Here is a 16120-nt window from a genome sequence, read left to right as displayed (position 1 = left end):
ACAATGAATTTGAAATTGGTAGTAATAATATGAATAGGGAAGGGGTCCAAGGTTTTCAACGAACATGAACGTAAAGCATGAAATTATGATGACCAAACATTCTAAGTACTGATTTAAATACAAATTTTTATATTTTGTGATTGTGATAATATGGAAATGCACAACAACCAATTGCCATGCTTTACTTGACATCTGAATTTTATCTTACAGGTTTTTGCAAATCTTCAATCTTCTCTGAGAGAATTTCCACACCCACATCTCCTAGGCCACAATCACCCAGAACAAGTTTTTCAATGTTGTGAATGCAACGAGCCAATGCAGCTGCTCCACTATCTCCTATCTTGTTGGCGGAGAGATTGAGTTTCCTCATCTGAATAAAACAATGAATTTGAAATTGGTAGTAATAATATGAATAGGGAAGGGGTCCAAGGTTTTCAACGAACATGAACGTAAAGCAAGAAATTATGATGACCAAACATTCTAAGTACTGAATTAAATACAAATTTTTATATTTTCTGATTGTGATAATATGGAAATGCACAACAACCAATTGCCATGCTTTACTTGACATCCGAATTTTATCTTACAGGTTTTTGCAAATCTTTAATCTTCTCTGAGAGAATTTCCACACCCACATCTCCTATGCCACAACTACCCAGATGAAGTTCTTCAATTTTGTGAATGCAACGAGCCAATGCAGCAGCTCTACTATCTCCTATCTTGTTCCTGGAGAGAGTGAGCATCCTCATCTGAATAAAAAAATAAACTAGAAATTACAATATTAGTAATAACATCAATATGAAAGGGGAGCATGGGCTTTTACAAACACACATGTCAAGCAAGTAAGTGTGATGGTTTCATATCCTTGGTAGTTATTGTCTTTTCAATTTACTTTTCAAAGTCCTTGAGGTGGACTCGAGGCAGGCAATGTTAACTTCAATCCTTTCCACACAAGTTTACGTGGCAACTGATAGAATATAGAATTCCAGGCACAGTACTTGCAGAGCGAACGATGGTCAAAAGGAATTGGCCGCACCAGTCAGGCATGTGAAACAACGTTTTACAACATACATTACAAGTAAAGCACACTGGCGTTGACATGGTTGAAAGAGACTTAACACACTACACACCGACCAATTTTACTGTCAGGACATAACAATATGAATTTTATGCATCATTTATTTTTGTTAATTATGAATTCGTTGCAGTACTAAAACATTGACACTTTTACAAAATTGAAACGTTGAAACATTGATGTATATATTTTATTATTATGGTGCTAAGAAATTTCATAAACTTTAAAATAATACCGATTTTTTTCTTCTTTCAATAACAAAGGAGAGGGCTACAATCTCGCCCAGAGTAACTTCATACCGATGTAGAATAAGGCAGTCAGGAAGTGAGGAAGCTACTGAAGAAATTATCTTCTCATCATTTGTTTTGTAGGCCCTTATGCAGTCTTGGAGTATTGCATTTTGTTCAAGTCTCATCGGATTGCTTCTATCCCACAAATCCATGCTAGAGTGCATTGGATCTAATCTCTTTGTTGAAACTGTAAATTTACACTGATAAATAAATTATAATTTATTTTGATACATGATATTAAGCATCTATATAACATTACTGTATAACTACTATAAGTTGCTTAATTAAAATTATTGATCATGTTTTTTCGAATGGTGGGACAAAATTAGAGAACTTAGGGCAAGAAAATTCTATGCAAATTTAGATGTGAAATTGGCAATTTTTTTTCAACAGATTTTTCTGAATTATTTGTTTCTTAAGAAAGAGGAATCATTTGTAACTAAAAATATTGTACAATTAGGTGATATTGTTTAATATAAAGATTTAATTACACCTTTTTCGTTTAACATAACTTAGCCACTTCACTGTCTCTTATTAGGAAGTAATCCACCTGTAGGCTACTGCATATTTTTATAAACATATTTAATCAAATTTAGTGCATAAAAGAAGTTAAACCAGCATAAATAACCTTTACATCTTACTCAGTAACCTTTGCGTTAACGGTATTTAAACTCACTTACGAATTAGTTATTTAAGGGTGTTTTTGTAAATTTTCAATACTAGTATCTCATGGCGCCATCTTAAGTCAGATAATACAAAATTGTCGTAACCTTCAATGTAAACTTGCATTATTCATCTGACATTTCCTCTCTGACCATTGGCCTGCTTTTGCACGTGCTGTGCGTGGTATACTATCCCCACACTTGTCACCATATTGCAACTGGCTTGAAAAGTTGCCTGCCTCTGTCCAGAATAAGGACCAGAGTAAGAAATAATTGAGAAAAATAATGGCTTCATCACAGGTACCAGAAGAATTATCATTTTATCAATGTCCTAACTTTTGTCTCTGTTTCTGTCTGTGATTCCATGTGTTCATCAACATATATATCTTCATCAGACCTTATAAGCTGGCAATTTTTACATATTAAACTTTCTGTAAAGGATGTGGCTACGCCAGTCAGGCGTGTGAAACAACGTTGTACAACATACATTAAAGGCAAAACAAACTGGCATTGACATGGTTACACTTGGGCCAATGCCAACAAAGACGATATACTGGATATTACACACAACACAACATCCAAGTTGGCTTTGATGACATAACAATATGGCCTTAATGCATCAACTTGTTTTGTTAATTATGAATTCGTTGCAGTATGATTAGGACCAGTAGTGGAATTTAGATGATTCGCGCGAACCTGTTCCTGGAAGTTAATGACCTAAGCGAACCGGTTGTTGGTAAGTGTATGTGTACTTCAAACACTGTATTCCTGTGGTTACTGTGACATAATGCTAGTGAGAGAACCGGTTGGTAAAATATTTAAATCTCACCACTGATTAGGACCATGGACGAAAACTCTGTGCACCTAATTGTCATAAAAAAGTTGTTTTGAAGCAACACTAATTTGGCAGACTTTAAGTTACTTTTAATTCAACCTCGGAACATTTTCAGTGGAACATTTCAGCCTAAATAGAACTGCTCGATGCCAGCACTAATTTTCATCATGACATAATAAACCACTCTATCTAAATGCACAATAACTGGTACACAAAAATTTAGATGAGCAGGTTCTCCAAATGTTGCCATTGTTAAAATATTCGCATGACAATAAGTTCTATATAGGTTTCAGTTACAATATAGTTAATAGTGCACCTGTTTGATCTCATGGCATTACACTGTTGGTCTAGATAGTTTCAGGCAGAAAACTCATGTTGTGGCAATTGCTTTTATAAGAATGTATTTTCTGTTTTGGTGGAAGTTGTTCATTTGTCCAAGATTCTGTTTTTGATTTCATTTGCAAACTTTCCGAATTGGATTTTCTGGATCCATGTCGGTTTAAATACACAGATCAACCTCTACAAAATGTACATAAGAATATTTGCCTATTATACACATGGGCGTATAGAGCTAGCACCATGACATATGCAGTTTAGTTTTTTCAAATTCTTTTCACACTCTCCGCTGCTGATGTCATTTCCTTTGTATCAAGTGCTGTGCCTGGCATGCTCTTGTGTTGAAAATGCCTTCCATGTCAATGCAAAGTAACAATATAAAAGTTGTCCTGTCTGCCTTGTGAATGAAGTCATACTTTACAACTGGCAATTATCACCGAGGAAAGAGAAGTGCCACCTACTGTGCTAATCAGCATCCATGCATAACCCATTGCATTGTTGCAAATAATTTTATGTTGTTACGCAGAGTTCACAAAGGGAATTTCCCACCCAAGCAACTTTCTTCCATAGAAATACAGAGACCTTCTGTGTTTGTATTTGTTGCACATTAAAATATATATTAAAACATTGGCTCAAAAATTATGATTAATTAGGGACATTTAAAATATAAAGTGTTTTTGGATTTTTCGGCAGTATAGTACAGCAAGTCGAAGCCCAGTTTGTGTTACGAAGAATATCTGCTTGACTGGTAACGACGTGGTTTCTTCACTAAATCAATCAAGCACTATTGAATTGAATGGAAAACCCACCAGAGCATGATAAGTACGAATGTCTAAAACAACGTTTAAAAAGCACTTAAGACTGCACAGATTGAAAAAGACCGCATAAACTGTTACATGCATCTGAACTTGGAGACCGATCTCCAGCAGAAATAATGGATGCGATGCTCTCATTGTTAGGCCACCATAAATCTGTTTTCTTTTTCGGTATAAGCTTGACTGAAGCAACCGAATTATACTCAAAAGAAGGTTTTGACGACCCACGTGTTTTTGCACAACGTGCTGCCATTCTATTGCACGCAAGTAGCGCCAGGTGTTTACGGCTGGTGGCCAGCACTGCACTGAGACAAGACAAATTACATCTAGAGCTACAAACCTTCCGCACTTTTAAACCGACATTTTCGTCCAAACCAAATAAAGTACAACGCTTTTGGCCGAGAGTTGCTGGGGACTCATCTGGCTATTCGCTATTTTCACTACTTTCTAGAGGGGCGTTTATTCAACCTCCTCATCGACCACAAACCGCTGACTTTTGCGTCACAAAGGGAGTATAGGATCCATTGATGGCATGACAACAGCGTCACCTGTCCGCTCTATCCGAGTACACAACATTTGTCATGTACAAGGTATGATGGACATCTCATTGGTGGGACTTTGATGTGATGTGTCCACTGGTGTTAGCAGACCAATTATCACTCAATAACGGCAAAGAATATAGTGTTCTATTCATGGTCTAGCCCATCTATCAGTCAGAACAACGCGCAAAATTGTTTCGCCTCAACAATGCTTGCAAACACACGTACGTTATGAACTTCCCGCATGTTTCGTCTACATACAGATTGGAAGATTGATTAGTTCGAAACCAGAAGAAAGGAGATAGCCAAATTCTAGTACAAGGCTCGGGCCATAAACCATAAACTCTAAAGTGAGGTTGACCTAGGAACTCTACGCCTAAACTAAATGCCACCTGCGGCGTACGTTGCAAGCATATACGTGTTGTAATATAAGGTATATTTCTTGTTTGGCATTTGTTTGTATTTTAATTAAAATTTCGTATGGTAGATATGTTTTCAAGTTACTTGGCAGCATTTCAAGTCAGATAAAACGGAATGTTCTATTATGTACTCGTTTCAAATACGTTCGTGCAGTGCCACCTCCTTATGCAATTGTATGATGGTCATTTTAAAGTGCCTGTCACTAAAAGTATTTTGTGCATTCTATTTCCATTGATCGCCTTAAACTTGCTATTGTTGACTGATCCAAACCGGTACCTGCTGTACAAGCAGGCAGAAGATGGCAACCAATAAAAACCTTATCCCGCCGCCACCCTTGAGTTTATTGGAGCGTGACGCTTTTATCTATTGAGGCCTTTTCTTTTCTTCGTGACAGGCAGTCAATTTAATACAAGCTGATCAACGTAATCGCTACAACCTCAAAATAACCTTGCTTGTAACCTAGCCTTGCCACACAAAACCCACAACCCAATAACGCAGGGGTGCAAAGCAACTAAAATAGTGATAGATGCTTTTAAAGTAATTGTATTTGAAACAATACACATTTGCCAATATATCTGTTACAGATTTTTTGCTACAGATGTCACGGAAGGACATGAGTACTTAAGATGCTTCAGTCTGAACAAATAGTTTAGTGACATGTATCTTTTACCAGTTTGCAACTTCCTATGCGACCTTCTCCTGTAAACCCCTAATATTTCTGTTTAGTACACACTGTGATAACAAAAACATAACAACAGCAACGATTAAGATAAATTCTGGCGAACGCTTGTGCACTAGAATGTATGCAACGTATTGAAGGAAACTCTTGGTCGATCCTGGTGGTAAAAACCACTCACAAAGTGAACTATTTATTTTGAATTTGTGTTAAAAGCTTTTCGATGTCGACTCGATGCTGAAACATTCACGAATAGAAACAACTTACCTGCTTACGTTCGTGTCCCAGTTGTTTCCTAATGATGTAAGCAGGTAAATAAATACCTTCTTCTAAATCAACCCAGCAACTTCAGGTTTGACTTTATAGCTTGAAGCTAAAACCAACAACAATGTATGTTTACGCGTCGCAAAAAAACGAGTGCGCAAGTAAACAATCAAACTCAACCTGTCGTTTCGTGTTTACAGTATTACGGGATATTATGTTGCTTTCATTTATATTTTGTATCAGGTTGAAATCCACCGTGACTTGAAATGTTGGCAGAATAGAATTCAATTGTAAACTACACAATACCCTAAGGTCTTGTAACTAATGTGCTTTTTCGGAAAAGAAACATTTTGAATAAGAAACAAATGTCATGATGTAATATGTTGTCAACGGGCCAGAGTGTTGATGATAAAATAAAGGTTACCTTGGTTACCGATAATATCTCACAAAGCGAGTAAGGTTATACGTTGCCCGCGTCAGTCTCTGGTTTCTTTTACTGCTGTAGTTACTCGTGTACTTTGGAAAAAAACTGATTTCAACACAACATTATAGCTCAATACAATAAGTCAAGTAACGTGACAACCCATTGGGTGGTTTTGTTCAAGATCTCAAGTTCCTAAAAAACACGACACCGTTGTGGCGTAGACAATAACCCTAGGTAACAAAGGTTGGTCGTGGTAAGTTGACGACCTTTACATTACCCTTATACAGTTATAGGAAGTCCTTGACAAGCAATAAGATTCGGGTTCGAAGGACAAGCACAAGAGCTCGCACGGTATTCAAGTTTGTACTTTTCAGGACAGAACTTTCAGTGTAGTTCGCACACGCCACTGACACAATTTAACTTGCAAACTTTTCCTGTATGTTTTGTTCTTGTCACAGCCACTGTACAAAATTTCCTTCGGCTTCGCTGGAAACAATTCAAAAACACAATATAAAAAAGGCCTCCTGTCTGAACGTGTTTCGCTGGAAACATCATCCACATTTCACATTCGCTTTATTAGTTAACAACAAAAGTGTTTCAGAATAAAAAACTGCCACTAAATTAAAAATTATGTTCGGGGGCAAATCTTGAAACACTTCAGAACTGAAAATAAAACTTATACGATGAAGAAAAACCATAAAAATAATGTACTGTCAAAACTCTGTACTAATTCTAAAAACAGAAGCTCATATTTGCCACCTTCACAATACACTGTCTCCTCAGAATGAAATAGATATTTCGTCGCTGTCGCCTTCTATAAAACAATCGCGAAATGATGAGAACAACTCCTTGAGTGGTTTTGTTCAAGACATCGTTTGTGACGTAGACACAACTCCATGGTAACAAAAAATGACCCATGGTGTGTTGACGCAGCAACATTATTTTTCTTTATTTGTGAAATGACGCCCGATTTTTGTTACCAACACCGTAAAATGTTCGCACTAATAACTATAGTTTCATAAAAAGTATTGTAGGAAAATCGTAGTCATTCTAATTTTGTGTTTCAGATCAATGACGCGTTAGTCGCCCTTAACACCTGACGATTTTCATTGCCTTAGCGTGATTTATGTTTGCAGTGCTTGGAACTTATATGTAAAATTTTCTCTGTACTAAACGAAAAATCTTTCCACCAAAATAATTCAGGGCTACGCTACACGCGTTTTGGTATATAATTTCTATCTAAACCAATGCATTTTCAGACGTCAGACCCATTATTAACGCGAATTCGGACCTGAGAATTACTCCTATTGCTCTTCGTTTGTTGATAAATATACAATATCTTGTATTGTTGACAATTTGCGGACAAAGTTGTAACAAGCATTTTTATGTTATTTCGGTTGATTCGGATATTTTTTTCCCAAACCACTCATGCGGAAAATCCGCCTGTAATAACCGAATGAATGAATGGTTTTGAGATTGAAGGTGGTGTATTGTAAAATGCGTTTGCGATTGTTACTCAAACTAGCTCAATATAATCATGCTTCTTGTTATTGTACTTAAAGAAAGAGCTTTACAGGAGTAGCTCTGATACAAAATAAGGTCGTGCCTAAAGTACATCAGGATCAGATCCAATAAAACTGTTTAAAAACACCCCAAATGCTATGTTTAAAATACCTAAAATATCAAGAAAAAAAATGGCACGAAATCTTCCGACTTGGATGACGAAACAATCACAAGCACATGTCAACATTGCTGTTAAATCGGAATATCCAGTTTTGACAATTCCAAACTCTTCTAAAGTGATTTATTGCCATCAAGCACAGGACTGTCAGCTTCTTTGTCAGGAAATTAATAACTCTTTGCAAACTTCGGGAATTTTGTCTTTAGATGCAGAATGGCCGGTAAAGTTTATTCGTGGGAAATATCAAAAACTTGCTGTGTTGCAACTTTGCACCAACCTTGATCGAATTTATGTTTTTCATATTTCTCAAATTGGAAGAATACCAAGTAACCTGAAGTCACTATTGGAAGATTCAAATACTTTTAAAATGGGTTTAAACATAAATGGTGACTTGTCAAAACTATGCCGTGATTTTAAAAATATATCAGACATGGTTCTGAAAAACAGCATTGATTTAAATTCAGTTGCCAAGGACAAACTAAATAGTTCTGAGAACTGGAGCCTTGCAAGACTTTGTAGACATGTGTTGCAACAGGATTTACCCAAAGATGATCTGGTGCGAATAAGCAGCTGGGATTATTTCCCTTTGACTGAGCAACAAATACAGTATGCTGCATTAGATGTGTATGCTGGGCTCTTGCTGTATAACAAGCTGCAAAACTAAATTGTTGCTGTTTAAGAAACTGTGCTTGTTGTCATTGAGTGCAGTACATTGGTAGTCAAAATAATTTGACAGATTGCGGTCATTGAAAAAATAATTTTGGAAATTATGTTTCTATGGATTTGCATTGACACTTGACAGCAAAATTGGAAATTGTTAAATGAGATGTTCACCAAGTTACTAAAATATATATATTATTTTGTTAAATTTTTGTTAAAATCTTCAATAAATTTTTAGGAACGTACACAGCTTTACAAAAAGTTTGTGTCATATTTTGCAGCTAATTATAGATGAAGTGTGCATGAAATTATTAAATAAATGTTTCGACGAGTTGATTTTATTGCTACATGGAGGCGTCTATCAGAAACTGTAAAAAAAGTGATTTCAGAGCAACCTCTGGAGAGAACAGTTTGGAATGAGCGCTTCTCGTAAGAATTACACAAAAAAATTGTAAAGTTTTTTTCTGCCGTGTACAATAAACCACTTAGATTTGTTATTGCTTTTTGGATAACACAAAGCTGTTAATTTATCATAATGTTTTGGAGTCAATATTTTTTGTAATGTAGTGACGTTTATTCCATCTGCATCGGACATCCGGAAACATTGAGTGACAGATTATACGAAGAAACCAAAAAACTTTTACGTCAACATGTCCAAACTCTTTATGAGGTAATTCATAGGAGTGTTAAGCACACAAAGTGTTTTCACAAAATTTTTGTTTATTTACAGGAAGTAAGAGCAGCTGATTCTGAATTGTTATCTGTCTATTCCAAGTAAGTTGTGTGGATCTAACTGGGAGAAATAAAAGCATGCATTTGTATGTGTTAGTAACAAGACTGCATCTGCCCGCATAGAAATATGCAAACAAGAATGTACAATTGTACTTTTTGTGCATAGACACTGGTTGACATACAGCAAGGGTGCGAAGTATCTTGATCTTCTCTACCACCATTTCAACACGCAGTATGTAAAGAAAAGCCACCCATACCAAGCTGACTTCGAATATGGGTTTGCTCTCGATCAAAAAGAACAGATGTTAGAGATTGGAGAGGTTTTATTATATTTGATATGTTTTGGAGATTGGAGAGGTTGATATCCTTGCAAACTGTTATTTTGCTGTTGTAGGTTTTGTAATCACGGGTGTCAAACTCAATGAGACAATTTCACTAATAATGCAGCAATAAGTATTTTTATTTGATTGTCAGTGAAAGTCATGCTGTCATGTTGAAATTTCACAATAGGCAAGACTTGACATGTTCAACTTATCAGATAGTCACCATAATTTTGTTATTATCTTTTCCTAATGACTCCATGCTTATTCACATAAATTATTGTTAATCTAACCCTTGCAATAATGCACAGTTGGCATTGGAGTGTTGGAGGGAGGTAATGATTGAACCCCTGGAAGATCGTTTGGTTCAACATGCTCTCAGCCAAATTGCTGACGACCGAAATGGAAAACCTTCAAATAGCGACAAAGTTAATTCCACTGTTATATCTTTTGTTACCGTCGATCAATACAAAAAGAAATCACCCTTGCAGGTACATTTCTCAATTAATAAAAGTATTCTACTGGTCTGTAAAATCTTTATCGCTGAAATATTTGTTTTTCATCAGTGTACAAAGTATTTGATTGAACATAAAATTATCTAAGGTCTCAAAAGGATTGTTGTTGTGACTTCAAATATAAAGGAAATGATAACAATGTCATTTTGGTTGTAACAAATTTCCTGTATTTTAAAGTGAAATGTGTATTAAATCAAGTTAAATAAAAAGCGTTAAATATTTGTGGTTTTTAGTTGTACGAAACACTTTTCGAGGAACCATTCTTAAAACAAACCGGAGATTTTTATCGAGCAAAAGCAAACGAGCTTCTGGTTGATAGCACGTGTTCTGATTACATGAAACAAGTAGGTATATTCTTTACTACAGATTTACTTTGTTCCTAATTTTGATTACAGTTCAACTCAACCCATAAATAGCACTTTTCTCCTGCTAAACTTTACTTGTGTTGTCCCGAAGATTCTTCTTCTTTTGACTGATGAGGAAATGCGATCCAGAAAGTTTTTGCATCAAAGTTCGTACAAAAAAGCAACTTTAGAATGTCAGCAACGTGTGATATTCGACCATGTGAAATTTTTGCAAGCTGGTTGTCGCTTGATGATACGACATGACCGCCGAGATGGTAAATATTAAGTTTGTCAACTCCACAAAGTTTCGTCATAAACTGCTCTCTCTGATTATTCAGATTGGTTAAGATGACAGTAAATATAGAAAACTTATCTTTTTACCAACAGACCTCTTGCATATGTATATGTTGTTGAAATCTGCTCCTGAAGGTCTCACTAATATGGTCATAGAATTGGAAGCACACATAAAGGAGAATGGATTAGAACAAATTAAAAACATCAAATGCAATGTAAGAATCACCGGAACCAATGTTCATATTGTGTGAAGTATAGGTTTCAAAATATTGGTTTTATTTCAGTAAGAGTCACAGTATTTATATTACATCACTTCCTTTGGTTTCTGGTAGCTGTTTGTACAAGAAATTACACAGAAACCATTTATTGCTATACCCCCTATCATATATGTACATAATATTTTATAAACCATATTTATGCATAGATAACTGATGTTTATTATTATATGTTACTGTAATCTTAATTTTAGATTATTATATTGTGATCATTGTGAGGTGAAATGCCTTTACTTAAATTCCTATCAATTTTACATTGTATTTTTGTACAGAATCCTATTCAGTTTGTTGAAACAATCTTGGACGTCCATCGAAAGTTTTATGAACTGATCCACAATCTATTTCGTGACGACAAACATTTTATCTCTGCACTCGATCGAGCGTGTACGGCTATAGTTAACTACAGTGAACCAAAGCAACCATGCAGAGCACCAGAAATGGTTTGTAATCTTGTGTATTGGTGTAAGTTTTGTGAACTATCTTTCTATAAGTTTGTTGCATTGGATCTTACAAGCATAACTGCTTTTTTCAAAATGCCCCTTTTTTGAGTATAAAGAGACTGGCCCACGTTGTTATTAACACTGTCATGTTAAAATAAGCTCCTTATAATGATGGAGGTACACAAACCACGTCATTCAAACTGATTATGACATAACAATATGGGCCAGTCTCTTTATACTCGGAATTTTGAGAAAACCCGTGAGTTGTGCCCTTTTTTTGTTATGGTAGTCTTGTAATGCTTTGCTTTTGGTAGTTCTTTGTATTCATAACACTGCATGTGGTATATATACATGCCTACTTCTGTGTACTTGCTGCAAATCAGTCTTCTTTGGCACTGATAATGGATACACTGGTGTTAAAAACATCTGCTTTGGCATGATTAGCATATTAGCTTTGGCTTTTCTGTCTAGTCAACTCCATCTTTTATGTATATTTGTACTGTTTTTCATACAACAACATTTACCAACAAAAACAGAATGTGGTTAAACCTGAAAGCGTTACTTTAGCATATCCAACCTGTACTAATTATAAATTAGTGAAATGTGCTGTAGGTGTGCAAGTATTGTGACAGTATATTGAGACGATGTTCGAAAGCTCCGACAGATGAAGCAGACGAAAAGTTGAAGAATTCAATCAGAGTGTTTCGATATATCGACGATAAAGATGTTTTCCAAAAAGTTGGTTTGTTTTTTTAATGATTTAGACATCCTGGCATATGAGAATTTACAGCATGCAAAGTAAATTGTTAAGATTATGGTTACCCAACCAAACATCCAGGCTATTAACTGAAATGCTATTCATATCTCATATTAACAGTTTTAAACCTTTTTCTCTGTAGCGAATTTGAATTTGTCATCACTAAATTGAAAATATCCTCTGCAACAGCACATTCACCAGTATTATATTTTTGTTTTAGATACTGCTTACCATATTAAGTAAACCGTTTGTTAGTTTTACAGTCGAGCGCTTGCAAAGAGGTTGATCCATAGTATGTGCGTGATGGACATGGAAGAACAAATGATCAACCGACTGAAAGATGTTTGCGGATACGACTTCACATCCAAGCTGCACTGCATGTTCACGGATATAAGGCTTAGCACTGAGCATACGAAGAAATTTCATGACTCTCTGGCGCAATCCGGTGACCAATTGACACCTTCGTTGAATGTCAATATTTTGCAGGTAAGTAAGTCATTGTATTAGTGCAATGTTGCATTAGAGATCTTTGACCAGTGTTATTTTTATTTGTAATAAAAATATATATAAGTTGAAACATGAGTTTTAAATTAAATTTTGAGCCATTACTTTTAAAACTGGTTGTTCATCAAATGCAAAATATTACCAATTACTGGCAAGACATAAACTCATTGTTTGCAATAATCGCATGCATTTACACTGAATTCTATGCTGTCAAAACATCTGGACTTTTGAGGATTATGTTTGATTTTAGGTTGAAACAAATTAAAAGTCACACAATATTGTGTTTAACACTTTCTTGTAGGCTGGAGCGTGGCCATTAAGTTCAACACAATCCAATTTCATACCTCCTGAGGCTCTGTTAAAGTGTGTCAAAAAGGTTAGTTTACTTCACTGAGAACAGGAATCTTTATACAACAAATAATATCCCAATAAAATGTAGTATTTTATAATCAAAGTAGTTATTTTCCAAGCGGAAGCTGACTCAGTTGTTAGCACATGTGTAAATACTTTTGATGTCAAAAACTCTTTGTATTTCATTTCAGTTTGAGGAGTTTTATCAAGCTCAGTATAACGGTCGTAACCTGACATGGCTTCAACATCTCTCACAAGGGGAGGTTAAAATGAACACGGCCACCAAACCTTACTTCGTAAGTTGATAGATTGAAATTCAAAAACGTTCTTATTTCTCGGGAGGTGATAAAAATTAAAGGAATTTCAAGAAGTTTGTTTTCTGACCTTCAAGTTTGTTATTAACTTTTGTGACGGGATGCACAGGAAAAGTAAGATAGGGATCGACAGACTGGATTTTGTAACAGGGTTTCATGACTACAAAACGTTGGGAACGACTGCATTAAACTTAATAAGATTTGCAGTTGACCGACAAATTGTTAACCAGCATATTTGCATATGGATCCTAAATAAACGTTAACTTGACGCAATATTTTAGATCACAATGTCAAGTTACCAGTTGGCCGTGTTGCTTCTTTTCAACGACGCCCTTGAAATGACCTTTGGTGACATTGCAGCGAGCACAAAACTGGAGGGCAGTGAACTGGAACGGTGTGTCCAGGCACTTGTGGATGCCGGAATTATCGTGAAAAGGGAAAAACAAAATGTTGGTGGAAATAAATATAGTAGTTGGCTCTTGAATTTACACTTTAGCGAGTAGACTGACGTTTTAGTTGAAAGAAATTACAACAACTATATATTTGTGCGGTGTAGGATGACAAGCCATAAGTAATTGCGAATAGTGTGGTTACTTTGGTTTTAAACATTAATTAATTAACATTAACTCTTGTAGCTTTCCACCGAATCTGTTTTAACTTTCAACGAATCTTTCACGAACAAACGCACGAGGTTCAAAATATCTTTGGCTCCGTCTCAACGAGAACAAGTGGTGGAATCCCAACAAACTCACTCATCCGTGGAGGAAGATAGAAAACTTTATTTACAGGTGGGAATTTGTGGAGGGTTTTAGTTATTGCAATCGTAACTGGGTTGAAGTTCTCCAATCTATTAGAACCAGAGGTTGTGAGTTCAAACCCCACCAGGAGTCTCTATTTCTGTTTAACGCGCAAAATCGTGAAGCGTTCCTCATTTTCATTTTCCCCATCGTTTCCACATTAACAATGATCAACATTGGTGCGATGACGTCAGTACATAGTGTTAGCTTCAAAAAGCGCGCATAATATCTCATATCTGGGCATTTTGGTTGAAAGTTTTGTGTAAAAGTAATTTTTTTTCGGAGAAACATGTCAGATAAATTTATGGGGTTAAAGTTGTTTCAGTCGCTGAATTGAGTTCAAACTTCTAAAAATCTGGGCATTTTGGCCGGAAAACTTTGAATTGGTCGATTTTTTTGTAAAATGTTTCTGCTCTGGAGTAATTTTAACAAACCATAATAATCATTTATTCAACAGGCGGCGATAGTTCGAGTAATTAAAGCAAGAAAAATCCTTCACCACAATTCTCTTATAGAGCTTGTGAGTATTTTGAAAAGTTTATGTTTTTGTGTAAAAACGATTTATTGCAAATAATTTGTCCCTTGTAGTAATTTCCACTTCTTCTCTGATCACAACAAACATATGTGAAGATTTATTGAGAATCTTCAACTACTTTTTCAGGTCATCACGAAATCCCGTTTACATTTTACGCCGACCATTAGCGCCATCAAGCGGTCAATCGAATCGTTGATAGACAAAGGTTACATTGAAAGGTCACCCGACACACCTGACCAGTACAGGTAATATTAAAATTCTACTCTTTAATCTGGAGTTGAAACGGGGATTCCTATCTGCGCCGTTGTGAGCTGCGTAATTACTTGATATTTTTGTGCACGCAAAAAAAACGTTTATTTTTGTCACGAAATCCCGTTTGTAGCAAAGCAGTAATGTGCTTGTTGGTATAATTGCAAACCCAATGTGACTTTTTCCAACGCAAATACGTTATGATTGTTGACATTCACTTAAATCCTCTGAACGGTCCTAATACACAACCTGGCGGAGGCTCATAGTAAGCTAGGTGCTTTTCGTGTTTAAACATTTACACGTTTTAAGAATCTTTCATCAAAAACTGATTTTTATCACACAAAAGAACGGAGCCACCCATGTAATGGTCGGCAAATTAATTGCTGCTGTTCGTTCACATAATTAATTTTTCTCCTAACATTTCTGTCTCGTTTTTAAGCAGTTTCACCACTTTTCAATACACTACTGTGCTTTTTTTTACAGATATCTCGCATGACGCAATCGTATTAGTGACGTCACAAGAAGTCTTACGTCACTATCCTATATGGTTCAAGTGACTTTTTAACAAAGTTCAATTTACCTCCAAACACTAGATGTCGCTGCTGATCAATCTTCTTACATAACCGACTGCTGCCACCTCGTGGTCAATGTATTTCAACCTCAAATGTTTTCTCGCTTATCTTAAATTGCGGTTCTTGTCAATGTTAAGTTGCTACCTTTGTGTTAAATTGCACAATTTCCATTTTAAACAACAAAATAGCAATAATTCAGCAACACACAGTTGCATGCTCGGAACGGCAGATATGCGATGGATTGCATTTGTTTTTAGAAACTTTTTTCTTTGTTTGTTTATTGACTTTTGCCAAACACGAGTTCAAAATAACGTCCAAAAAACTAAATTCAATTTTTTTCGTTTGTGTCTTCATTTTCACCTCGCTTTTGCTGCTTGTTTGGTTTTTATTTTTGCAAAACATGACAACTTTAAACCATGATTTGATATTTTGGAAACTTGCACT

General features: G+C 35.7%; 3 protein-coding genes across 10 annotated transcripts in view; 2 read left to right on the top strand and 1 right to left on the bottom strand.

Moving 5' to 3' along the window:
• Positions 1 to 16120, bottom strand: part of LOC145906582 (NACHT, LRR and PYD domains-containing protein 3-like) — a 131468-nt gene that overhangs the window by 7259 nt on the left and 108089 nt on the right. The window contains exons 1-6 of one of the 7 annotated variants that reach the window (XM_082994020.1): positions 7096 to 7222; positions 6093 to 6822; positions 5916 to 6021; positions 1311 to 1552; positions 588 to 749; positions 209 to 370 (exon numbers count right to left, since the gene is read on the bottom strand). The exons of 1 other annotated variant lie outside the window; for it this stretch is intronic. In XM_082994020.1, the coding sequence (XP_082850146.1) occupies positions 209 to 370; positions 588 to 749; positions 1311 to 1529 (543 nt within the window). In that variant the 5' untranslated portion in view covers positions 1530 to 1552; positions 5916 to 6021; positions 6093 to 6822; positions 7096 to 7222. Of the gene's footprint in view, positions 1 to 208; positions 371 to 587; positions 750 to 1310; positions 3022 to 3178; positions 3382 to 3440; positions 3719 to 5915; positions 6022 to 6092; positions 6997 to 7095; positions 7223 to 16120 lie in introns of those variants that run through there. 5 more of the 7 variants (XM_082994019.1, XM_082994022.1, XM_082994021.1 and 2 more) reach the window with 5 other exon arrangements.
• LOC145906608 (bifunctional 3'-5' exonuclease/ATP-dependent helicase WRN-like) lies at positions 7902 to 8846 on the top strand. The gene has a single exon (XM_082994065.1). It carries the CDS (start codon positions 7998 to 8000, stop codon positions 8679 to 8681), a length of 684 nt encoding a protein of 227 aa, XP_082850191.1. The 5' UTR covers positions 7902 to 7997; the 3' UTR covers positions 8682 to 8846.
• LOC145906589 (cullin-2-like) lies at positions 8963 to 16051 on the top strand. Of its 2 annotated transcripts, XM_082994032.1 has the most exons (18): positions 8963 to 9106; positions 9245 to 9347; positions 9408 to 9451; positions 9576 to 9729; positions 10041 to 10220; positions 10478 to 10588; positions 10701 to 10863; positions 10976 to 11097; positions 11430 to 11597; positions 12210 to 12335; positions 12610 to 12840; positions 13160 to 13234; positions 13401 to 13505; positions 13805 to 13972; positions 14159 to 14311; positions 14778 to 14840; positions 14982 to 15100; positions 15588 to 16051. In XM_082994032.1, exons 1-18 carry the CDS (start codon positions 8997 to 8999, stop codon positions 15598 to 15600), a joined length of 2208 nt encoding a protein of 735 aa, XP_082850158.1. In that variant the 5' UTR covers positions 8963 to 8996; the 3' UTR covers positions 15601 to 16051. The 2 variants fall into 2 exon arrangements, with proteins under 2 accessions (XP_082850158.1, XP_082850159.1); XM_082994033.1 differs by lacking the exons at positions 8963 to 9106; positions 9245 to 9347; positions 9408 to 9451; positions 9576 to 9729 and adding an exon at positions 9762 to 9766.

This window comes from Ascidia mentula, chromosome 6 (assembly GCF_947561715.1).
Source record: "Ascidia mentula chromosome 6, kaAscMent1.1, whole genome shotgun sequence".
NCBI classification, from domain to species: domain Eukaryota; kingdom Metazoa; phylum Chordata; class Ascidiacea; order Phlebobranchia; family Ascidiidae; genus Ascidia; species Ascidia mentula.
The sequence above is the reverse complement of the archived record's forward strand: the minus strand, read 5'-3'. Positions and strand labels throughout refer to the sequence as shown.

What these genes read in the sequence shown, in the direction of transcription:
- LOC145906608 (XM_082994065.1), top strand. Translation starts at nt 7,998, where the DNA reads ATGTTTAAAATACCTAAAATATCAAGAAAAAAAATGGCACGAAATCTT.
- LOC145906589 (XM_082994032.1), top strand. Translation starts at nt 8,997, where the DNA reads ATGTTTCGACGAGTTGATTTTATTGCTACATGGAGGCGTCTATCAGAA. An exon ending in ACGACATGACCGCCGAGATG is followed by an intron (nt 10,864 to 10,975) that starts GTAAATATTAAG and finishes TTTTACCAACAG; the next exon opens with ACCTCTTGCATATGTATATG. An exon ending in ATAGAAAACTTTATTTACAG is followed by an intron (nt 14,312 to 14,777) that starts GTGGGAATTTGT and finishes TTTATTCAACAG; the next exon opens with GCGGCGATAGTTCGAGTAAT.